Below are 26,294 nucleotides of genomic sequence, written 5' to 3'. Positions count from 1 at the left end.
CCGTTCGCATTTTTTGCCGGTGTTCGCGAACGGCGTTCGCGAACACCAAAACGGCGGTTCGCTACATCCCTACTCCACAGCTTACAGACAACATGCAGGAACTACATAACCCACAATACATTGCACTGTGATGTTCCTTTCCTTATTGAAATCACATGTGCAGGGAATTGTGGGGTTTGGAGGATTCAGGCTGAGGACAGATGGCTGTTGATACAAAGTAACAGTAGTCAGTCAGCTCTGCAAAGAAGTCAAAGAGATCAGCAGGAGAGCAGGGGGCTAGGCTTAGGGAACTGTCAGAAACCATTAAAAATCATGAAAAGTCTGCATATTTTTTAAATGATGTATATTGCAAAGTTGCTTGAAATTATGTTTACTTTTCAAAAAGCTTAAGTTATATAAGGGGATCACATAATAATCTCTCTAATGCTTTATTTACCAATAGGTCTTTCCAGCTGACACAAGGTCACCCATTCCGATTAGAAGAAAGGAGGTTCCGCCTAAATATTCGGAAGGGGTTTGTTACAGTGAGAGCTGTGAAGATGTGGAATTGTCTCCCTAAATCAGTGGTACAGGCTGATACATTAGATAGCTTTAAGAAGGGGTTGGATGGCTTTTTAGCAAGTGAGTGAATACAGGGTTATGGGAAATAGCTCATAGTACAAGTTGATCCAGGGACTAGTCTGATTTTTGTCAGGTCAGGAAGGAATTATATCCCCCTCTGAGGCAAAATTCAGATGGGTTTTTTGCCTTCCTCTGGATCAACTGGCAGGTTAAAAAGTGAAAAGGTTGAACTTGATGAACGTGTCTTTTTTCAACCTAACTTACTATGTTACTATGTCACTTTGTTACTATGTATTTTATGTTTATTTTTAATCTAGTGTTTATGTATCGAGTGACTTTTGTTAAAATACTAACCTTTGGGCAAGACCCTAGATAGTGAAACAGGCTTACACCAGTCTCGTCACACTTGGGGCAATACGACTGAGGCTTTATTTTCATTGCAGACTGAATGGACAGGTGGTCTGTCAAAACTACCTCCTGATAGGCCTTCAATTCAGAAAATTTGCTTAGAAACACTGCCCTACTATACTGACCTGGCGATCTAAAGCCTCTGAGTTGTACAGCATAGAGCCATACTGTATTTTCTGGAGGGATACTTCTACTTGTTAGTCAGTGAATTAGTTCTATACTTCTACAGGAACTAGATCAGTGATCCCCAACCAGTGGCTTGCAAGCAACATGATGCTCATCAATCCCTTGGCTGTTGCTCTCAGTGGCCTCAAGGTGCAAGTGTTTATTTTTGAATTCAAGGCTTGGAGGCAAGTTTTGGTTACATAAGAAACCTGGTGTACTGCCTAACAGAACCTACAATAGCCTGCCAGTGAACAAAGGGGTTACTAAATCACAGCCCTTATTTGGCACCTCCAGGAACTTTTTTCATGCTTGTGTTGCTCCCTAACTCTTTTTACAAATGAATGTGGCTCACATGTAAAAAAATGTTTGGGGATTCCTGATCTAGATTTTGCTCAGAGTCAGTTCTTGGTGAACCCATTCTCAATTCAGTTCTGTAAGCTGCTGCCTGGCTTAGTTATTGCCCGATGCTGACCTGGGCACTATCATCAAAGACTTAGTAAATACTCTGGATATTCTGGATTGCTCTCAGTCCCACACTCGAAAAATAGACAAGCAGGTTATCTGGTTCCTGAAGAGACTGGCCCTACTGCACGTGCATTGTGTGAATGTGATGGGAATCTTCAACTACAAGCTCCAATGGTGCGGAAGATGTACATTCTCTGTAAAGTGCTGTGTAAATGGGATATTAAAATAAATGATAACTATAGTGACGTAAACATAAAGGCAAGAAAGAGAGATAAGGTCTTCCTGTCACTACCATGGCAGCATGTGATAAAATTTATGCAATAATGGATTTCTATTGCAAATATTATTTTTAACCCAATGCACCATATTTTCCCTTTTCCAGGTCATCAGTTGAGGAGCTGCACAGTTTACACCTGGTCTAGTAAACCATAGCAACCAATAAGATATTTTATTGCAGACCAGCAGCCAGTAAATTTATACTATGGGTTACTAGATCTTCTGCAAACATTGTGACATATGCTGCATTACCAATTTATAAACCAGAGCCATGAATCATTAGTCAGATAAGGGCTTAATTCAACTGGATAAAGTCCAGAGAGCTTTATGTGGGTTTTAGGTCCAGTGTCCAAGCTTTGATCTCATATAATATAATGAATTAGTCTCCAGAAATCATGCATTGGCTGACTGATCCATCAGTGATGTTAGGAAAAGGCACAGAGGTAATTTGCTCTGAGATCCCAGCATCGATGCGTCATTTGGGTATTCCATCAGGATAAAAAGTACAATGGTCATATGATATTTTATAACTGTATTTTCAGTGTATATACATCATGGATGCCTCTGTGCCTCTATTCAGTAACCCAAGTCCTAAGCATATCTGGAAAATATCTGTACTTATGTTGAGGTTTTAAGACTAGAACCCATTACTTTATTTAATATTCTGCTTGTAGAGGGTTTTCTAAAAGAAAAACCAGCAAGGTTTTTACAAGCCTTATTCTCCATATATAGCATTATCTTAAAAGGGGTTGTTCAGAATTTAAATGAACTTTTAGTATGATTAGTATGACGTAGAGAGTGATATTCTGAAACAATTTGAAATTGGTTTTCATTTTTTATTATTTGTGGTTTTTGAGTTGTTTAGCTTTTTATTCAGCAGCTCTCCCGTTTCCAAATTCCCCTAGCAAACATGCACTGATTTGATTAAGAGACTGGAATATGAATAGGAGAGGCCTGAATAGAAAGAGAAAGATGAGTAATTGAATGTATCAATAACAAATGTATAGCCTTACAGAGCATTTGTTTTTTAGGTGGGGTCAGTGACCCCCATTTAAAAGTTGGAAAGAATCAGAAAAAGAAGGCAAATAATTCAAAAACAATAACAACAAAGGCCAATTGAAAAGTTGCTTAGAATTATCCATTCTATAGCATACTAAAAGTTAACTTTAAATTAAACAACCCTTTTAAGAAAATTTCAAGGCATTAACTCTCACTTTAACAATGGGTGGAAACATGCAACGTATTGCTTTATGTTCCTGGGGCCAACTATCAACAGCTGCAACAGGCAGTTCTAGAACTACATGAAGCCAATTTCTTTGCTAGCATGTCTCAGCTGGCCTTATACCAAAGCGAAGGTCATAAAGTGTAATGACAAGAGCTTGCTGTAAGGAAATGACAATTCATGGCAGAGTCCCAAACACAAGTATAAATAGATAATGGCTCTGCTTTTCAAGATATTATCACAAATATAGTTTAGAGCAGATTAAGACTTTTTTTCAAGATTATAGCAGATAACTTCTCATGGGACGATATGAACAAATTAAAATAGGTTTGTTTGTTGCCCAGAACATCGTGACTTCCGATAGACCATTTGGTTGGGGGTCTACAGATGTTAATTCATTTCTCTTCAATATGTGAAAAAAAAAGTACACTTTGGGGGTAATGTAATAAAAGGCACTACATTTGCCCATGGGCAGTAACTCATAGCAACCAATCAGCAGGCAGCATTTACTGGTCACCTGTTTAAAAGCAACGATCTTATTGGTTGTTATGGATTACTGCCCCCTTAGAGCCTTTTATTACATTAGGGGGCTAGTCTTTTTGTAAAGATCTATTTCATGTCTCATGCTGTAGACCAAGTTGGTTTCAGGGAACCTTGTCGCTAATTGATACGGTTCAGAGAACACAAATGTATTTGGAAGAATGCAGCTACAATAACTGCATAGCTAGGGACCTACTACTCTTAGAACAAAACCTTGCAATAAGTCTGCTCCCCTTGTTGACAAAAACTAGCCCCTATCATTACAAGTTCTTAATTTCACTGCCTCTAACACCCAGTCTACAGCAAGGGGCTGCGTCAGCTTTCTGGCACCTGTTTGGCAAGTTGCAATAGCGCAGTAGAAATAATGCTGGGGATCGACCCATTTGGCATTGCTTTGATCAATCACTATTCCAAGATATCTCTATCCTTGCAACTTTTACATTAGCTCCTGCCGTTGATCAATGGTAATGATGGGCAATCAAACCTGTTGATTCAATGGTCATGGTCATCCTGTGTTTGTGAACAAAAAAAAATACCAACCACCCTCTGGGAGCTTTACAGTAATACAGAGGTGCTGCATAGTTATTTCAAATCCTTCTGAAATTTCACGGGTCTATTACAGTATGTCCACTTTCTTCTGTCTCTCACCCTTGCTTTTATAGTGAGGATAACCACTTGTCCATGCACTGCAGGCCCGTGCATCAGTGATTGCTTCCTACAGTGTTTATACATTTCTAGGGATTATGCCTCAAGAACCTCATTAAATGCTTTAGGAGAAGTATTCCCCAAGCACTTACCCCTTTCTATCCACTACTGAACAACCCATCCCCCAAAAAATAGGCTATTATCTACTTCCCCACCCTCATAGTTCATGTTAGTCAACCATCTGAATAAATCACCTAGATTAGGCTGACAAGATCTCTCAGCAGTAAGCCCATCCTGCCTGGAATCCCTTAAGTCTCTGGACTCAAGATGAGCACAACAAGCTTCTTCATTATCCACCATTCTGCACTTATATTCTACATTTGTGCATATTAAACACAACCGTACATATCAAGGTAAAATAAAAAGTTACAGGCCTGACATTAACAGCAACACATTATCACTTATGAACGGTTTGTTCTGCAGAAGAAGGAATATTGCAGTATACTAACAGACTTAATACATTTATATTGGCTTGTATGGTCAGCTAAGGGAGCCAGGTTTTTGCATTAAACGGGAACTGAAATACAGCCAAAGCAGTTGTGACCCTCCAGCTGTTGTTGAAGTATAACTCCCACATCCCACTACTAGTGATGGGCAAATAAATTTGCCTTCCACAGCATTTCGCCACCGGCAAATACATTTGCGAATCTCCCGTGAAAATCTGCCAGCGAAATTTCGCCGCTGTCAAATTTTTTGGACGCACACATCAACACCAATCGGATGCCCATTAACTTTAATGCCAGCGTCAGCTTGGATGCGGGCGTCAATTTCCGATTTTCAAGATTTTTCGCGAAAATGGCCGATTTTCATGATTTTTTCATGAAAAATGTCAGAATTTCATGATTTTTCTGGGAAACGTTCAGTTTTTGCCAATTTTTCACCATTTTCAGAATTTCTTGAATTTTGCAGGAAATTCGCAAATTTTTCGGCGATGCGGAACGGGAGAAATTCACCCATCACTACCCTCTACAGCATTATAAAATGTTACTTACCATTATTGTTAGAAGTCTATAGTTTGTTTTCAATAATTGCAACAAATTAGGGGGAAATAGGTGCCTAGAATCAGACAACACCTCATGTTGAACATGGTGACTACATTTATCAAGGATACTTGCGTCCAAACATGCTCCTTGCACTTTAACATGGTTGAGCCGAACGCCATTGCCTCTGTTCTGCCCTTTTATGATGAATCTTGTGCAAGTTTGCTACAAACGCTACAGGAACATGGCATTACCACCTCCCTGGACTTGGTGGGAGTTTACAGGTTCCCACAGAAGATAGCGCCAATAAGTGCAACAGATCTGTGTCCAGTTAATTGTGCGCTAACATTTTCAGTGCATGCTCCAGAAGTGACTTGTTACACACTCTGAACAGTGAATACCTTACTACAACTTGTACCCTGTTCACACACTATTGTTCCCTGCACCATTGTGTTTGTTTTGATGCATCGGATGCAATTGGCCGGCACAACTTGACACTTGGATGCAATGATATTTGAATGTGAAAATATTGTGATTTTAATGTACTTTGCACACTGCCCCTGGCAAGCAGGGTCAGACTGGTTGAGTGGGACATGGGTAAAACCCCAGTGGGTCCCAACTACCCAGACCCACACTCATCTTCTGCAGACATGGGCCCACTCTGCCCCCTGATCTCCCCCCAGGCTCGATTGTAGCCGCAACTAGAAGACAAGTACAAGTGGAGGGGTCGGGCTGTGGCAGAAGCCCCTGTGGGCCTTGGCCCCTCCAGTCTGGTGCTGCTGGCAAGTAAATGTCCATGTTAGATCTATGCCTTCATGTTCTAACTTTTAGCAGACTGATTAATACCTTCAAATAAAGTTGGTATGGGTAACTGAACATGAAAACAGTAGCACCTATATTAGAGAATTAGCCTAATTAGAGACATTTGTTGCTGGTTTTAAGATCAGTCAGATACCCACTGGTTGGTATAATGTCAGTTATAAAATACTAATAGCTTATCCTATGTCCTCAGCTGCTTACCAACAGTTAGTTTTGCTCTAATTGTTGTGTTCCAGGCCCTCTGTATTGTCCTGCCCTTGGAGCTGGCCTTGGTACTGAGCAGAAGAACTATAATGGCCAATGATATTGGATTGAGGTTACCTGACCTGAGAAGTAAAGTGCTTATGAAGGCTATTTACTTAGCCAAGCTAACAAAGCCAGCTGTGACTCAGTAAGAACATTCCCTGGTCAATAAATGAGCAGATCAGACTTCTAGGCTGGCAGGTCATTACAAGCAGGGTTGTTTGTTTATACAGTTTAGGTTTTTGCTGTTATGACTGACAAAGAGAAGCTGAGCCTTTCCATGCAAGGGTGTGTCAGTTCTGTAGAGGAACGCAGCTTGTGTGCAACATACCAATACGATGGCAAGATTATTCTTCTGCACTTAGTAAAAGTCAGTGACTGCAAGAAGAGTGATTTCCCACTGTAATTAAAGCAATTTTATCCCTAATGCAAGTGAATCATTCTAACCTACTGTCAGTCTTGAAAGTGACCTTGACATTTTACTGTGAAACCACACGGCTCAACCACAGAATGACGCTTGTGTTAGATAAACTGGGAGAGGGAGGAATGAGAATTTTCTCATTTATCAGTCAGAGATGTCAACCAGTCCCATATCATTTGGGTGATGAGCCAACCCTGGATTTTTTAAACCTAATTCTTCTTCGCTATAAATGGTAACATGAAACAAGGTCTCGACAATAAACAGGATGCCTCTGGGTTAGTTGACTTGTCTGATCTATTTATCTATTTTACGTTTTAAAATGATTTTAAAATGAAATCAAATTCTGTTTAGAAATTGGGATTATCTTGCACTTGAATCTTGAGCTATAAGGGGTCATGTACAAATGCAAATGGATTTTGTTTTACCCGTAATCCCGTCACTCAAGCTTGAATAATAAAATAAAACAATAAAAACAGTGATATTGCAGTATGTCACAAGAAAAAATAAACCGTTAAAAATTTAGAAGTTATGGGGCAGATATAGGAAAGATCCAATTTGGGAATCTTGAAGAATGTGCAGCAGTTTTATCTTTACTGAAAGTCAAGAAAGTTTTTAATGAACTGACACTTTTTTATTCAGTTAGTCGGATAGTGTTGCCGAAAGCATGCCTTCCCTAGGGTGTTAGTGCTCTGCGCAGTTCAGCACCAGCAATGAGCACTAACATCCATCAGAATCCTTACTCCCCGATCCTGGGGAGAAAGAATTTGAACAATTATTTTCTGGCCTGAAACCATTCCAGCAAAGAAAACAAACAGTTACATCTAAAAGTAAATCGGCCCTTTTGTGTGGTCATATCATACTGAATATTCTATGCAGTCAGCATCTTCCTATTCTCAGACATTTTTTACTGCCGAACAGCTCTGCTCAGCTTTCTCCGTTTATAATTACCCTTGTCACTTATCCATTGGGCACAATGGAATACAAAGGAGTTCATTAACCTGCAGCATTGTAACAGTGAACGGGTTTGCAGAGTATAAGGCAACGGCACTTGCAAAAGGAACCCTGAGAGTGAAAATCTATTAAGGGAAGAAATGTGAAACATAATAATATGTCTGAACACCATATGGTCCTTTTATCGTATTTAAAAGAGTCAATGTCGAACCAGACAAGTCCATCGAAAACAAAAACCCTTCATGATTTGCAATGACAATACAAGATGAGATTTTGCAAAGAATAGTGAAACAATGGTGGGATCTAAGTGTTTAATGTTGGTATTACAGGTTATCCGGAAACCTATTATCCAGAAAGCTCCAAATTATGGAATGCCCATCTCCCATAGACTCCATTATAATGAAATGATCCAAATTTTTCAAATGATTTCCTTTATCTCTGTAATAATAAAACAGTAGCTTGTACTTGATCCAGACTAAGATATAATTAATCTTTATTGGGAGCAAAAACAGCCAATTGGGTTTATTTAATGTTTACGTGATTTTTTTGTCGACTTAAGGTATAAAGATCTAAATTACAGAAAGAAAGGAAGCAGGGTTCTTTTGGCAAGGTTTCAGCAGATATCAGTCGGGCAGGCCTAGTGGTGGCCCTCATACATGGGCAGATAAGCTGCTAAATTGGGGGCAGATTCACTAAAGGGCAAATTGTCGCAGCGACCACTTTGCACCACTTCGTTAGGCGAAGATTCGTTATCACTACACAAATTCACTAAAATGCAAAGTTGCGTCCTGGGTGCTGAACGCTGGTGACTTTACGCTATCATTACTTTGGCAGTGCGAGCATTTCAAAGCGAAATTATGCTAGCGATCGCTTCTGCAGCCTAGTGAAACTTCGTTAGTCCTGTAACACTTTGGTCAATTTGAATAGGGCAGGTACATTAAAGTCGGTGGAGACCAGGCAGGGGCGGGGCAATGACGCAGAGGGGGCAGGCTGTGACACAGAGGGGCGGGAAAGAAATATTATTTTTGACCTGCAGCACTTGTACATCCACTGCTATGTTTGTCCATCCAGTTTAAATAAAGCAGCTTTGTGGATTCCAGGTGTCTGGTGAGTTCAGCTATCTGGCAAAGATTGCCCTCAGTGGTTGTTACAGCTCCATACAGGCCCAGCATGGAGGTCTCATAGGGAAATCAGCCATTATCACAGCAATTGGAGCCAGAATAATGCCAGCAAACACCGGGAATGACTCCAGTCACAACTGCCCCCAATTTGCAATGAAACCCATGCATGTTGTGTTAAATTTGAAGAATTGGATGCGCAATTGTGTCAAGAGAATCTCCCCTTTCCAAACATGACACCAGAATTCTGGGGAAAATGTTGCATTTTGTGGAAAATACATGGATGTACCTGGCTCAAGGCACTTGCGAACGAACTGAAGAGTCAATCTGACACAGCTTAAAAATTGAATTTACATTAAATGTTTTATAGATGGACCTATTCAAAGCAACTTTTCAACTCTGGTATCCAAAAACAGAACGACTAGAAAAACTGAAGTCTGATTGTTAATTTTCAGAGCTTATTTCTGCTTTCACCCCCTTTTTTCTTTAAATTAACCATATGACAATACATATCAGTTTTCACATTTTTAATTACACAGAAGATAAAGCCTTCTGCTGCCTCCTCGCATCTCTATTTGGGAACCCAATCGTGTAAGTAGAAATACAGATATCCTCAGATGCCAAAGAGCCTGCCCAGTGAAGTCTATCTATAACACTGGATTACCGATTACACGGGCAGGAATTTGTTGAGCAGGTGTTTTACACAACGGATATGGTATCAAAGTTACAGTTTCAGACTCAGTTACATTACAAGAAGCCTTTAATCTGGTGCAATGATTTTACCTGGAGTTGTCCCTTTTTAATGGCTGAGCTTTCTGGACATTGGGTTTCCCGTTAATGGAAACCACAGCTGTACAAGCAAATAATTCAGTTTTAAGACTAACAATCAATTTAATGAAAGAGCAAATTAAACTTAAATGGAAACTTTGATTAACTATAATTAACTACTACTACTATAAAACATACTGTCACGACACTTAAAACCCAATAGACACACACATTCTGGAGTTCCTCTGTATCAGTGATTGTGTCTCTTCTCTGGAATGATGAAGGAACACCAAAAATGCTGATTTGACAACGGAGATCTATAGTAAGAAGGATGGATTCCCAGTCTTTTTTTTTTTTTTTACCTGTAAGCTATATTCAAATGTAAAAAAAGTTGGAGAGCAATATGAGCAAGGAAAAAGTTCCTGGGTGCCTAATATGGCCTGTGATTGGGTATTGGTAGCCCTTATATGTTCTGGCAGTCTACAAAAGGCTCTATTTGTGTCAGGACTCTTAGGGATTCAAACCCTGGCCTGCATGGTATTCGACAGGACACAACACCAGCTGAATACCATGCAGACTAGGGTTTGAATCCCCAAGAATCCTGACAATTTGGCAGTACACAGGCTTTTTATGGTACTAAAACTTGCCTCCAAGACAGGAATTCAAAAATAAGCACCTGCTTTGAGGCCACTGGTAGCAACATCCAGCAGTTTGGGGAGCAACATGCCACTGGTTGGGGATCACTGATTAAGAAGATAAACTGAGCACAGACAGATCATAGAGAAAGTGCAGCTGTATCATCCAGAGTAGTGTAGGTTTGATAACAGCAGCTGTGATAAAAGTTAAAACACTAAACAACATTTACTTTCAGGGTTTAACTTTTCTTTACAAAACTCCCATTAACAAAAGGAGCTCTAGCAGAAACCGAAGATAAAAATAAAATGAAATAAAAGTTTGCACAACAGACTCCAACAATGGTTTTTCTACAAAAATCATTTGAAAACCAGAACTCTAATCCTAGATCTTCTAAAGCAAAATAAAAGATAATAAAAGCAGCGGAGAAGGCATGCCCACCCCAGAAAGAGTTCAAGCGTCAAATCCACTCCATGACATCAAGAGGCAAGGAGGGAAAAGGCCTCGAGGAAGAGGAGTGTTCATTTTAAAATGTAACGAGAAAGTTGACAGTATAGTTTCTTTAAAAATTACCAGAAAATTTGACACCTCCATGACCCAGTCTTGACAAATCCTTTATGTCGTGAGATTCTATTTAAATCCAGGATTTAAAGATTATGTTTTATGGCGTGGATGCCTTTGAGAAAACACTGGCTACCAAAGCCAATACACAAACTCACAACATGGTGTAATGAATGGAAAGACTAGTTTTGCAAGCACTGGAATAACATAACAAGGTCTGATGTGATGAATTATCTTCCAGGAGAAAGTTAAAGGAAGCCTTCAACCAATACTGACAAGGGGTTATTTATCAAAGGTTGAGTTTGTGAGGTTTTTTCTACCTCGATTAAACTCAAAACTCGAATGTTTCCTTATTTATGAAAAAACCTGAATGTAAAAAACTCTAATCAATACAACAATACAACCGGGGGGGGGGGACTCAAATACTGTAATTGATCGAGTTATCTGAAAAAACTTGATTAGCTTGAATTGATAGAGTTTTTGAGTGCAAACCACTGAAAAAACAAAAAATCATGAAGCCTAAAAACATCTTGAAATGGTTCAAGGGACCTCTGCCATTGACTTCTAGATGACCTCAACATGTTTTAGCTGGTGTATTTTTGGATTCAAGCTTTTTATAGCTTCGGGCATTATAAATCTCGAAAAATTCAAGTTTGTATTGAAAGTACCCATGAAAAACTTTTGTGGTTAAAAACACAACTCAACCTTTGATGAATAACCCCCTTACTGTTATATGTGGTTGTGGATCTGTCATAGAAGAGAAACCTCCTTGCAGATGCAGTTGGGTTTAATGGTAGAATTACATCCAAGAGGCACAAAAATATTTTAGCCACCATACTGAATGTTTGTATATTCCAAGATTATTATAAGATTCAATATCCTTATATATTATTTTAATAGACTCAATACTGGCTTTATTATAAAGTCAAAAACCATCCACAGCCTTGCCCATCACCAAATCTAAACATAATAGAACATATATGGGAATGGTTAATTGCTTTCCACCTTCCTTTTCTCTTCTATGTAAAGAATTGTTCAGTATCCTACTAAAAGCAATAAAAAAAACTTGTGCTTCAGAGATGGCTGACAGGCTAAAGGCTTGCCCTATGTCACATATTATATCAAATATTCTTTTACATGGGATCAGTATATAATGAAGTATTGTTTTCTTTAAATGATTGCTTATTTTCTATTGAACCCTTTAACTCTAAGGGTGTCACATGGGGCGTTTTTACGTTGTATTTTTAAAACTGTATTCGAGTGTAAATATTCACAAAATGAAGCCCTACTGAAAATAACCCTAATATGCACTCTAGCAATCACCACATGGTGCTTGCAAGCAAACATTGGCATATGGTAACCAATCAGATTGCTGCATTCATTGTTCTACTTGCAGCTGGCTTCAAAAAGGTAATCACCGATTGGTTGCTATAGGTAACTTACTCCTTTTTGTATCCATAAAGGATCAATAAGGGCACATTTGAATAGGCGGTCCATTACACTCTTGGAATAGGAAATTAGTGCTCTTGAATAATCACCATTAATAGAATTGAAGCCCATTGGCTTTGAGTGATGATGCGGCAGTGAATTAGCATCGAGTAACGTAATGGCACAATACGTGGCTGGGAGATACAGAACTTCCGCGAGACTTTGGAGATGACACTGTAACGGAAGTAACTTAAAACATGTACCCGGGAAAGGACCGCCATTCGCCTTGAGAAAGCTGTTATAGTGAAACGCGCGTTGTCGTTGTGTGTTCTCTTTGGTTTTATTTATACCGTTGATTTGGTTTTTAAAAATTGATCATTCTGGTTCAGTCAAATTTGTGTAGGGGTGGTGATTTGGTGCCTCCTTGTTCAGTTCAACCCTCCCCAATTCTCTCTTTATCTATTACTCCAAGGGGCCGATGATTTGTGATTTTTCAGGCTAACTTAGCTCTTTACAGTTTAGGGCAAGTGTGTAAATTGAGACCTCAGTCACGGTTACCCTGCCTTCTCCATCTTTGTGGTGTCCCAGGGATAGAAACTACCAGGCAGCAGCTTTGGGGACAGCTCCACCATTCTTTAGATCTCTAACTGTTTTCCTGAACTTGAGCAAGTGGCCGTAAATTTTTCCATTTCCATCTTAAACCATTGACTCCTTTTCTATCATCGCTCTTATTTGGAAATCAATTTATTAAGCATTGCACAGCACTTTAGAATCTTTGGTAATAATTAATTAGCCTAACGATGAATTCTCTATGAGTTGGTGCTGGGGTGGAATTTATTTAATATTGCACAGCACTTTTAAATCCGTGGCATAAATTATTTATTTAATTTTAATTAACTGGCGCTCTAATCGGATTCAAGTATTGCATAGCACTTAATATTTTTGGTACTAATAGCCTAATGATGAATTCCTAAATGAATTGGCGCTCTAATTGAATCACGTGATTATTGGTTATCAATCAGAATTATTCATCAATTTAATTTATTTTCACTCTTGTACTGCACTTTAGTTATTAAATTCAAGCACTGGCACTTTATATACTTAAGAGTTGGACTAATTAATGTGACAATCTGATAATTGCTTAAGAGATTAATAGACGAATAACATTATTTATGGAGTGATTATCTTATTTCATAAAAGGTCAGGTCTTTTTCTCTCCTCTCTACTGCTATACGTAACTACCCATGGGCACATTTGCCCAGTGTTGATTAATGAGCCCCAGTATGTACAATGCAGCATTACTAGCCATTTTTTAGAAGTGTTGGTTCTCCTTTAAGAACCAAGTGGCTATTTAGGGGGTTATTTATCAAAGTCTGAATTTATCTCAATATTTTATGAAAAAAACTCCAACCAAATCCACACAGGTTTTTTGGGCTTATTTATTAACACACTTTCCCAAAAATTCTGTTTGTGGGAAAAAACTGATTTTCACGATTTTTTCGGATTTTTCACTCGAAAACTCAGAATTTTGCCCGAATATTCTGAAAACTTTGGGATTTGCCAAAAACCCAGTGCACATCAAGAAATCATTGGGACTTCTCCCATTGACTTATATGCAAACTCGACAGATCTGAGATGCTGGATTTTCAGATTCAGATTTTTCCCATCCTCGGGGGTTTGATAAATTCCGATTTTATAAAAAAATAAATAAAAATAACACATTTTTTGTGATTTTTGCATTCAGAGTTTAGTAAATAACCCCCTTAGAGTTCAATCTATTTTTATATTTTTTTTTCAATTGAAAAAATACATTGTTATATGTAAAATATATATATAAAAAAACAACAAAATACAATAATCTTTTTGTGTTGCAACACATTTTACAACTTTCTAAACATAAAGTTTCCGAAGGGGTGTGGAAAAAGGGGTAAGAGTAGGGGGGTTCATTGGTTCAAGTTTTAATATATTATAGAATGGCCAGTTCCAAGCAATTGTTTATTTAGTTTTCATTATTTATTTTTTATAGTTCTTGAATTATTTGCCTTTTTCTTCTGACTCTTTCCAACTTTCAAATGTGGGTCACTGACCCCATCTAACAAACAAATGCTCTGTAAGGCTACAAATGTATTGTTATTGCTACTTTTTATTACTCATCTTTCTATTCAGACCCTCTCCTATTCATTTTCCAGTCTCTTGTTCAAATCAGTACATGGTTGCTAGGGGAATTTGGAACCTAGCAACCAGGTTGCTGAAATGAAACCACAAATAATAAAAAATGAAAACCAATTGCAGATTGCCCCTTCCATATGGGTGCCCTGAAACACCCATGAAGCAACGCATAGAGGCACATTTATCAAAGGTTGAATTTCGAACTCATGTGAGTTTTTAAAAACTCCCCTAAACTCCCATAAATTCGAAATTTATTAATAAAATCACATTTTTTTTAACACAGGTGAATTAAATCGACCAGAAAACTCGAATCTTAAAGGGACAGTACATGATAAATTTTGAAATTCAGATTTTTTTTTTTTCGAATTTGGACTATTCCCTAGTCGAATTACAGTAAAATAAACTTGAAATTTGAATTTCAAAGTTAGAATTTTCAATTCGACCCTTGATATATATGCCCCACCCTCTTGAGTTCATGTTTCCAGGCATGATTCCCTAGACAATTCTTTCCATGCCACAGCAGAACATGAATAACCTAGACCAGATCCAACATCGACTCTTGATAAAACAACTACTCTCAGATGCGGATAAAGTTATACAAGAGATTAGCAAACAAAAGCAGACCAGCCATTATTTGCCCTTTAGCATATTCCGTGGTGTAATCTTTCCGGGAGACAGACGGCTAAGCAGCAGGAGATGAGCCCTGTGTATGTGTCTGTCCAGGCTACCGCAGAGACAACCGTAGGCATAAAATGTATGAGAGGAATTTCAATGAGAGACAATTACCATTGGAAATGTTTTGTATTGATGACCTCACGCACATATGGGAAAATAAATAAAGCATCAAGGTCAGATGTCTTATGCAGTGCTCCGCTAGCTAATTACATAACTGTGATTAGGTGGAGCATTTGAAATGCGCTTGAAAGACTACTGTGCTCCATTCAGCGCATCTAGGGATCTACTATGACTTGACAAACATTTCTGGCAATACAAGTCTCTCACTCTCTATGCCTCCATCTGTCCTTGTTTTGTTACTAGGGATGCACCCCCGAATCCTTTGCAAAAGATTTGGCATAATACCGAACCAAATCCTAATTTGCATATGCAAATTAGGGGTGGGAAGGGGAAAACATATTTGACTTCTTTGTTTTGTGACAAAAAGTCACGTGCTTTCCCTCCCCGTCCCTAATTATACATATGCAAATTAGGATTTGGTTCGGCCTGGCAGAAGGATTCGGCCCAATCTGAATGAAAAAGGCCGAATCCTGGCCGAATCCCGAACCAAATCCTGGCCGAATCCCGAACCAAATCCTGGATTCGCTGCATCCCTATTTTCTAGTAGACTTAGGCTGGAACTAGACGGTGCGCGTCCTTCTGATCCGACACGATGAGTGGAAGTGCAGGTGTCACGTCGGATGCGCCGAATCTAATGCAAGTAATATAAATGTTGAATCTACAAACTGATTGCATCCAACACGGCACAACTGTCGGATGCAATCGCTGCACGTTGCGTCTTCATCTGACAGTCGTGTTGTATTATTTACATTCGATTCGGCACATCTGATTTGACGCCTGTGCTTCCTCTCATTGCGTCGGATCTGAAGGAATCCATAAGGTATGGAGATCCAAATTACGGAAATATCCATTATCCAGTAAACCCTGGGTCCTGAGCATTCTGGATAACCAGCTGCATAATTACTTCTGCCACAACCAACCAACATTTTGTCTGCAAAAATGTCCCATACCTTGTAATTCTTTCTTACTATGATTTATTGAAAAGGCTGCCTTCAATTGGTGAAAAGTAGTACTGCAAGTGACAACCCCCTTCTCAGGTCCCTGCCACCAGTTTTGTCTTGTGATGAATGACCTTTAAAGGAGAAGTAAACCCTATGATTAAATATGACTAAAAATTGCATATCGTATATAATGAACTTATTGCACCAGCCTCAAGTTTCAGCTGGTCAATAGCAGCAATGATCCAGTGTATAGGGTTGCCACCTTTTCTGGAAAAAAATACCGGCCGTCCTATATATTTATCCTGTTTCCCTATTAATAACATTGGGATCAGCCTTCATTTTTACTGGCCAGGCCGGGAAAATACCGGCCAGGTGGCAACCCTACCTGTGCAATGTGCACTTTAGCCCGGGTATCACAGAACAGCCAGCCAACTGGGCTCATTAGCACCGTCTCTGGGTTTATTCCTGCAATACATAATCTAGAGCAGGGCTGTAACACCTGTAGTGCCAGGAACATCGCCCCTTCGCAATTGTAAATCAATCTGTAATTTGGTATGATTATTATTTCATTCTATTGTATTTAAATATTGATGGACCTACAACCGCCAATCTGCACAGGCTGCTGGGAATTGTGGCTGACACATTGTTACAGGCCTAAAGCTTGCTAAATTATAAACATGTTGGGCATACTGGCATGCAATCACAAGCACAGCATCCCGTGTCATGTCCACTTTCAATCAAGATTCAAGGAAGGATCCCAACACAGTATGGGAAGAGATAAGTCTATTAATTAAATAACAGGGCGTTAATGATGATCCTATATTTCTGACCTCCTGTCTAAACGTAAAAGCAGCCTTTTCCAGCCATGATTTATAACAGGGAGGGCTCAGTCAAATGATTTTCTTTTCTCCTCTCTTCACCTTGACCCTCGGCGTTCAAGCAGCAGTATGGGAGGGATCCCTGTGTTAGAATTCTCTGCATGAAACACTATCAGATGTGATAAGGAGTTACGGTAATCTCAGAACATTAATTAAAATCCAAATGAAATACAATGCAGCAGCTCTTTTGCTTGTTTCTAGTGATGGGCGATTTTATTCTCCAGGAGCGAAAAAATCGCCAAGAAAAAACGCTGGCGAAAATTCGGCGAATTTCCAACGCCGGCACCAATTCCGACGCTGGCGACAGGTAAACAGAGTTTAATGCACTGCGATACTGTATGAATACAGTACGGGACCTGTTATCCTGAATGCTTGGGTCTTGGGGCTTTCTGGATAAGGGGTATTTCTGTCATTTAGAGCTTCATACCTTAAAGGGGTTGTTCACCTTTAAATAAAGTTTTAGTGTGTTGTACAGAGTGATAGTCTGAGAAAATTTGCAATTGGTTTTCATTTTTTGTGGTCTTTGAGTTATTTAGCTTTTTATTCAGCAGCTCTCCAGATTGCAGTTTCAGCAATCTGGTTGCTAGGGTCCAAATTACCCTAGCAGTCATGCATTGATTTGAATAAGAGACTGGAATATGAATAGGAGAGGGTCTGAATAGAAAAATGACAATTCATTTGTAACTTGCAGAGCATTTGTTTTTAGATGGGGGTCAGTGACCCCAACCTGAAAGCTGGAAAGAGTCAGAAGAAAAAGGTAAATAATGAAAAAAAACTATAAAAAATGAATAATGAAGAATTAGCCATTCTATAACATACTAAAAGTTAAACTGAAAGTGAACCACCCCTTTAAGTCTACTAAATTATTATTTAAATGAGACCTAAACCCAATAGGATTGTTTTGCCTCCAATTAGGATTATTTACATCTCAGTTGGGATAAAGTAGAAGGTACTGGTTAATAATTACAGAGGAAAATCAGAAAATCATTAAAAAATTGAATTATTTGATTAAAATGGAGTCTATGGGAGATGGCCTTCCCACAATTCTGAGCTTTCTGGATAATGGGATAATGGGTTTCCGGATGATGGATCCTATACAGAGTAGGTCCTGTGAGCCTCTGGCTGTCATGAACTCTCAAAAAGGCTTGTGAAAGGCAAGAGCAGAAGGCAGAACAGCCCTTACCTATCAGATAGCGGCACACAGAAGTATAAGTGACTTGGGATGGTGAGGATACATTTCTCTTGCCTTCGAAGTAGATCACAATCCGGTGTCACATATCAGCAATAAGCCACGAGAGCCGTGTCACACGTGTGTGGAACCCCAACATTTTGCTAAATCTCTTTTTGTTCTCTTTTTGTTCTCAGCCAAAGAACAAAATCAGCAACAAGTAGCAACTGTTAGACGGCAGGGGGAAAAAAGCTGACAGTTCAGAAATCCCGCAACACGGCAGGGGGAAAAAAGCTGACAGTTCAGAAATCCCGCAACACTATAAATGCCTCTGCCGGAAAACATGGCTTTCTTCTGTAAATAATATTCTTTTACATAAACAAGGGGACTTGGGTACGGAGGCTAACCAAAGTCTCACGGCTGATCAGCAAGACTGTAATGCTGAGCAGGGTAAAGCAATAAATGTTGCCCAGGTCAGCAGGAAGGATTTACAGGTCACCTGTTGGAAAGGAAAATGGACAGAACGATGGACTGTAGAGAGATCAGGGGGCATCGTGGGCAGCACAGGCCATAGACGGGTGCAGGTCTGCTACTTTTTATTAATCATGTTTCTATTCATTCAGGCCCTCTCCTATTCATATTCCAGTCTCTTATTTAAATCAATGCATGTTTGCTACGGTAATTTGCAAGGATGCACCGAATCCACTATTTTGGATTCGGCCGAACCCCCTAATCCTTCACAAAAGATTTGCCGAATACCGATCCGAATCCTAAATTGCATATGCAAATTAGGAGTGGGAAGGGGAAAACATTTTTTACTTCCTTGTTTTGTGACAAAAAGTCACACGTTTTCCCTCCCCGTCCCTAATTTGCATATCCAAATGAGGATTCGGATTAGTATCGGCCGGGCAGAAGGATTCGGCCTAATCCGAATCTTGCTGAAAAAGGCTGAATCTGGCCTAATTCCGGAACCGAATCCTGGATTTGGCGCATCCTTAGTAATTTGTCCCCTAGCAACCAGATAGCTAAAATTGTAAACCGGAGAGCTGCTGAATAAAAAAGCTAAATAACTCAAAAACCACAAATAATAAAAAATGAAAACCAAATGCAAAATATCTCAGAATATCACTCTCTACATCATACTAAAAGTTAACTCAAAGGTGAACATCCCCTTAAAAATCCCATACTTTCCAAACTGTGTTAGTATAACATACAGTTACATAACATAATCCTTCTAGCCAGGTACGGTGTAATCAAGAGTCTCTCTGAGCCGTAAGTCATAAGGATACATGGTATTAACGACAACTTGATTATGTAACGTGCTTAGTTATTTGTTACGCTATGACACTAATATATAACACAACACACAAAAGCCATGAATTACCTAGCGAGGCATATCTACAAGGTACATCCTCAACTAAGTCATAATCAGTATCTTCTGACTCACTGAAACTTGTGTATTACAACAAACCCCCTACTGTAAGAATAATAGTAGCACTGGCTATGACCTGTATATAAGCACCTTGTGCAGCCTTGTGCCTTTCATAAGGTCTTGACCTCAGTGAATTCTACTATTTTTATATGATATATTTTCTTCTTCCATAGGATTAATACACAATAGTCCTAAACACTGCTGTCCTTCTATTGTTGCTTTTAATTAGGTTCCCAGCCATGTATCCTTTTTACTGTACATTCACCAGAGCTTTTCTACTCTCATTCATGACTTAGCTCTTGAATATTTCAAGCCATACATTGAGGAAGGCTCTTTGTATAAGCAATGAATTTATGGTTTCAAGCCTCCCAGCCCATACAGAATTAGCTTCTTTAGAATGTTAAGCTGTTTAAATGTTTAAACGATTCAATGCCTTTCATAGGCTTTGCTTCTCTTAAAATATATATTATGTACTGAGGTTTCTATGTGTTTTACTCTTTTAGCTCAACCGGATTGTCAAGAAGTTCTTTAGGCCTGATTGTCAGCAGAAGGAATATGCTGTGTAAATACAGTAACAATGGCAGCATTCATTAGCAGTGCGATCCAGCTCCTGCCATGTCATGGGCCAAATTATATTGAATTGTATTAAACTTGAGTTGAGAAGCCTGAGGGTCATAATAACATCTTGGAGCATGGCATTTGGCCCATAGGCCTCCATTTGGACAGCCCTTCATTAAAGAGAAACTATTGCGAAAATAAAAATGTAATATAAGCTTTAGCATACTGAAATAAGAAACATTCTAGATACAATAAATTAAAAATGCTGTAATGTTTCTGAATAATCAAGTTGGGTGCCAGATATTAATTGACAGTTAGATCCAATATATCTTATAGGGGGGCTCCTTTTGCCTAGAAGATATATTAGAGCTCACTCTATTAAAATCACCAGAAATCCTGTCTCTCTACATGCAGAATTTGTACAAAAGGCAGTTATTTTGTAAGATTTTGTTTGTACTGGAATCATTTTTTGAATGAGCTCTAATACATCTTCTAGGAAAGGAAGCCCCCCTATAAGATATATTAGATGCAACTGTCAATGACTATGTGACACCCAACTGCTGCATGAAGACAGCATGAAGAGAAACAAATGCTGAAAGGGAGATAGTGAAGATAAACTTGATTATTTCAGAAATGATGTTGAATATTTAATTGATTGTATTTACAATGATTCTTATTTCAGTATGCTGAAGCGTATATCAAATTTTTGATATTCCCCCTTCAAAGTAGCATTATACTACCAGCTAATAGGTTTGAAATAATGTCATGGTTACAATGTCAAATGCGTTTATGGGATCTACTATCTGGAGACCTGTTATCCAGAAATATTTCAAGCCGCTCTCCATAGAGAAAGCAATTCTTATTTCTCGACTAATTTCCTTTGTCTCTGTAATACTTGTACTGCATCATATCATAACCTCATATTGGTTGATAATATTTCGTCTTTAGCAGCTTTAATGAATGGTGGTCCAAATTACAGAAAGACCCCTTATCTGGAAAATCCCAGGGCTCCAGCTTTCCAGACAGTATTTCCAATGCCTGCACAGTGCAATGCTAATGGAAGCAAACTTCAGCACCATGGACAGCTGCTCATTCAGCCAATGTACAAGGCATTCCTATGGCATTTCTTCTTATTAACCCAAATCCTCAATGTTAACTTCTGGCTCTATACTTTTATTTTTTACATTCAATTTTTATACATGTCCTAGTAACTTCACTGCGGCTACTGTAGATGTGTGACAATACTCGGGGGACTGAGTGACTCCAACACGCAGCCATATTCCCAATGCACTGATACAGTAATGCTAATTATAAATAGATGCCCAAGAGCCCGAGGGCCATTGCCTGTGATCTCAATGAAATGTCAGGTCGAAACACCAACCCATTAAACCTTAAATCATATACTGGTACAGTTTCCAACCACCCAAGGTCATTGCTATACTGAGGCAATAAATCCCTTTCTGCAGATAAGAGTGAGTTAAAAAATGTGCCAAGACTCTATCTCCTGGCCCAAAGGCATTGGCTGTAAAATGATGCACCAACTAAACCCACCTGAGGAACTGTTTAACTACAACTTCCAGCATCCCCTGCCAACAGCTACCTAAGAGGTCATATTTACAGTGTCGAACTGGCTCAATAGAATACCAGGAAACTCCTGCTGGGCCCAAATGTCAGCGGGCCCTCCTGCTTCTAACCATTTGACCTGTTTCTGTATGGGAACAGAGAGGCTAAATAGATAGAATAATAAATAAAAGAAAAGAGACTTGACGTATAGAGGTCAGGAATAGAAGAAATAGTTTGGTGAGTGGGCCCATGGACTAAGGTTTTCTAGTGGGCCGCTGGCATCCCAGTCTGACACCGCATATTTATCTTAAAAGAGATAATGACACCAGAAAATAACCTTTTTTTATATCTATCATAACATTATCTTTGCATACTATTTAGAATTTTGTCATAAAAGTATTTGCCAAATTCTTTTACATTACCTTTCTTACCCCCATGTTCCTCTATGAGGGGGCTGCCATATTTGTGCAGCAGGAGGTCATTAGCATTAGAAACTCTGACTGACAGTTTGAGAATAAACAGTCAGGTTGTCAAAACAGTCAGGTCTAGGACAACAATTATTACTAAAGCAGAACTATCAGTGAAAGACGATCAAATTACCTATTTTTAGTGTCAGTTTCACTAATAATTAGGGATGCCATTATTTTGGATTCGGCCGAACCCCCGAATCCTTCACAAAAGATTCGGCAAAATACCGAACTGAATCCGAATCTTAATTTGCTTATGAAAATTAGCGGTGGGAAGGGGAAACATTTTTTTCCTTCTTTGTTTTGTGACAAATAGTCACCCGATTTCCCTCCCCGCCCCTAATTTTGCATATGAAAATTAGGATCCGGTCCGGCAGGCAGAAGGATTCGGCTGAATCCGAATCCTTCTGAAAAAGGCTGAATCCTGGCCGACCCCGAACTGAATCCTGGATTCGGTGCATCCCTACTAATATGTTGAAATGTACCAATATAGCTATAAACCATTACAAAAAAGATACAATTTTTATTTAGGTAACACTTAACCCTGCTCATTGGTCAAATCTCGTTATCTTGCTGGTCATTCAGAACAAGCTAGTAGATTACAAGTAGAATCCCCCATTTTACGTCTTTCAGGGGACCAGGGAAAAAAATATATGAAATCAGGGAAAACTTAAAATCAGGGAAATGTATTAAAGACCCTTGAATGTGAAGTATACAAAGGCATACCTCCCAACTGTCCCTTTTTCGGAGGGACAGTCCCTTTTTTGACAGCTCAACCTGCAGTCCCTCATTTGTACTGGAAAGTCCCTATTTTCTCTCCACTGAACAGCCAGAAAAAGAAACAAAGTTTCTCATTTAATTGGCTTTTAGCAGAGAGTACAGAACACCTAACAGGTGCAAATAAGATACTTTGTAACAATTTTGAGACACAAAAAAAAAACAGTTTAGATAAGGAGAAATATTTTTAAATTTTCAAATTTTCATAACCTGCCAAATTTTGTAAAATGAACATGGTAATTAGGGGGTGTGACCACAGCAAGGTCTAAAAATTTGCTGTTCTACGTGGAAAACATTTTTTGTCTTTTTACTTCCAAAATGTTGGGGGTATGCAAAGGAAATAAGGTCAGAAGTCATAATTGTATCTAAAACACATGTAGTGCTCCTCTTTGCTCCAGCAATGCTCACCGCTTCTGCTGCTTCTCAGTCTCCTGCTCGTTCACAGTACAGCTGCATTGAAGCCCCCTCCTGCTCCACTGCAACCAGTGTTGGACTGGCCCACCGGGATACAAGAAAAAGTCCCGGTGGGCCAAGATGTCAGTGGGCCCTTATGCTGCTAGACATTTGACTTATTTCATGGCCATTCCCAATTTCTATGAGAACAAAGAGGCTAAATAGATGGAATAATTGATTATAATATGTAAAGGAAAGAGACTAGTAATAATAATAGTACTTAAGATGGCCATAGACGCAAAGATCTGATCGTACGAATCGAGGATTCGTACGATTTTTTGGGCCATGTGTGGAGAGTCCCGACTTTTTCCGTTTTTTGTCGGCTGCGGGTAATATCTCAGCATGTATTGCCGATCGTACATATTTCAGAGGGAGACTGTCACTAGCTTTGTCAGACATAACTATCGTACGATTGCTGTCAGGGGCAGAACATCGGCTGATCTGTTCTTTTACTACTTTATTTGATCTGAATGGTTAGTGGCAGGTCGGGGATGATGGGAAATCTTTGCGTCTATGGCCAGCTTAAGAGTGGGCCCCTGGTCTAAGATTAATTGGTGGGCCCCTAGTCAAAGGTTTTTGGGTGGGCCCCTTGGTGTCCCAGTCCGACACTGACTGCAACGCACAGATTTCTTCCTTCCCTGCTCACAGCTTGCCATTTTTGCATGAAGGGTCACCTTTCCTTTGTCTTCCTTAACTCCACTAGGGCTCCTCACTTTTGCCTGGAGAGTCACATTTCCCTCCCTCTCTCTCTCATTGCTGCTGCTGTACCCAGGCTTGTCTCACTGATCAGCTGGATGTGGAAGTTTCAGGAGCCGTAAATCACTAAGTAAGGGTTGTTTTTTTTATTATCTGAAAACATAGCGATTAGCATGGGACAGGGCTACAAAAATGATGTAAAATCCGGAAAGCAAAAAATAAAATGAGGGAATTGCACCCATAGGAATGGATTGACTGTAAAAAAGAGACGTAAAATGAAGGAAAACGTAAAATCCGGGGACTTTATTCGGGGTTATTCTGTATAAGCTCTTTCTGCCCAGGATCTTCCTACACAGTGACCCACCGAATGCCCATGATACCTAAACATACTGCCCACCAAATATAACAACATCATTGGGATAATGGCGCCCAAGAATGTCTTACAGGGGTTATTCACCTTTAAATTAACTTTTAGTATGATGTAGACAGTGATATTCCGAGACAATTTGCAATTGGTTTTCATTTTTTATTATTTGTGGTTTTTGAGTTATTTAGCTTTTTATCCAGCAGCTCTGCAGTTTGCAATTTCAGTATTCTGGTAGCTAGGGTCCACACCACGCTAGCAACCATGCATTGATTTGAATGAGAGACCGGAATATGAATAGGAAAGGACTTTTCAGTAATAAAAAGTAACAATCACAATACATGTGTAGCCTTACAGAGCATTTGTTTTTTTTCGAAGGGAGTCAGCGACGCCCATTTGGAAACTGCAAAGAGTCAGAAGGAAAAGGCAAATAACTATAAAACTATAAGAAATAAATGAAAACCAATTGTAAAGTTGCTTAGAATTGGCCGATCTATGATATGATAAAAGTTACCTTAAAGGTGAACCACCCCTTTAAATAGCAGCACACCCAGCAGCGGATGTTGGTGACTCCAGTTCGGCTACAGAGCTGCGGATTGGCCATAAAGTTTCTCCAGCAGTAAAGTGGTAAGAGGCTGAACAGAAAACACCAAGTTAAAGTTGGGAGTGATGTCATCACATTAAAAAGCCATTAAAGCAACAAATTGCAGAGTAATTATTAGCAATTCTTCAGATGACATTGGCACACATGCACTCTGTAGTTCCCACTTTCCCCAGGACTATGGCCAATGGAGGGCACTCTCCTGATGGAAAATTTGGGGGTACAGGGGAAGCAGTAGGGCAGCTCTCGCATGTAAATAACATTACAGGTAGGTAAGAAGCTAAGTGCAGGGTATTATCCCCTACTGAAGGGACCTGATTGGAAAGCAACAAGGGAGGCATTTGCCAATAAGAAGTGGAGGGCACTTGTAGCACCTACAGGAACAAGGGGGTAAATGAGCATTGATTCCCCAGACAGCACATTAACCCATTACCTGAAATCACTGTAGGGATGGATGATCCACACTCCTGCGGTTTTAACCCTCTCCTGCTCCTTCTCCACTGCCTTCTGGCTGCCAAACATGCGAAGGGAGAATTTATTGACCCCCGGTTGCATCAAGGAGCCGAACTGTCGCTGCATGAAGCCGTAGGGTCGTCTGGGCCCCTCTGCGTCCTCAAATCCAACCACGGGGTCGTCGGCGGTGGTGTCGGTTTTGAAGCAGACGGAGTTGCCATGCTCCTTGACGCTGGAAGTGCTGGCAGTGAGACTTTTCTCCGCTTTCCTCTGCGATACATTATTGCCATCGTCTCTGCTGTTGGTGGAGGAGTTTAATTTGCTTTCCATGCTGGGGACAGCTGAGCGGCTCGGGGGGGAAGAAGCGCTGAAGCTGATGGGCACGGGGAGCACCTGCTCTGCTCCTCTCCTGCTCCTCTCCTGCTCTCATGTGATGCCCTTCAGGAGCTCAGTCTGTCTCCTCTGCAGCTTCTGCTCCTCTGAGCTCCGGACTCCTCAGCTCTGCAACTGACGCTCACTGTCGCCATCTGCCGGCTCAAACCAAACCTCCAACCTCCTGATTCCTTTAAATACCTGGTGACATTGAATGCAGTCCTTGAACAACGGGCTGTTGATTTTCCTTCTGCCGCCAGTGACCTAATCCCCTTGTACTTTATATAGACTTACTATATTTCTTAATACTAATTATATTTCTATATACTCATATTCCTATATA

General features: G+C 39.7%; 1 protein-coding gene across 2 annotated transcripts in view; it reads right to left on the bottom strand.

Moving 5' to 3' along the window:
• Window positions 1-26,086, bottom strand: part of hcn1.L (hyperpolarization activated cyclic nucleotide gated potassium channel 1 L homeolog) — a 212,308-nt gene extending 186,222 nt beyond the window's left edge. For both annotated transcript variants that reach the window (XM_041569429.1, XM_041569440.1), the window contains exon 1: window positions 25,560-26,086. In XM_041569429.1, the coding sequence (XP_041425363.1) occupies window positions 25,560-25,909 (350 nt within the window). In that variant the 5' untranslated portion in view covers window positions 25,910-26,086. The remainder of the gene's footprint in view (window positions 1-25,559) is intronic.
• Window positions 26,087-26,294: the final 208 nt, after the last annotated feature.

This window comes from Xenopus laevis, chromosome 1L, assembly GCF_017654675.1.
Source record: "Xenopus laevis strain J_2021 chromosome 1L, Xenopus_laevis_v10.1, whole genome shotgun sequence".
Taxonomy (NCBI): Eukaryota; Metazoa; Chordata; class Amphibia; order Anura; family Pipidae; genus Xenopus; species Xenopus laevis.
Note: the sequence above shows the minus strand (reverse complement) of the source record. Positions and strands in the feature narration are given on the sequence as shown.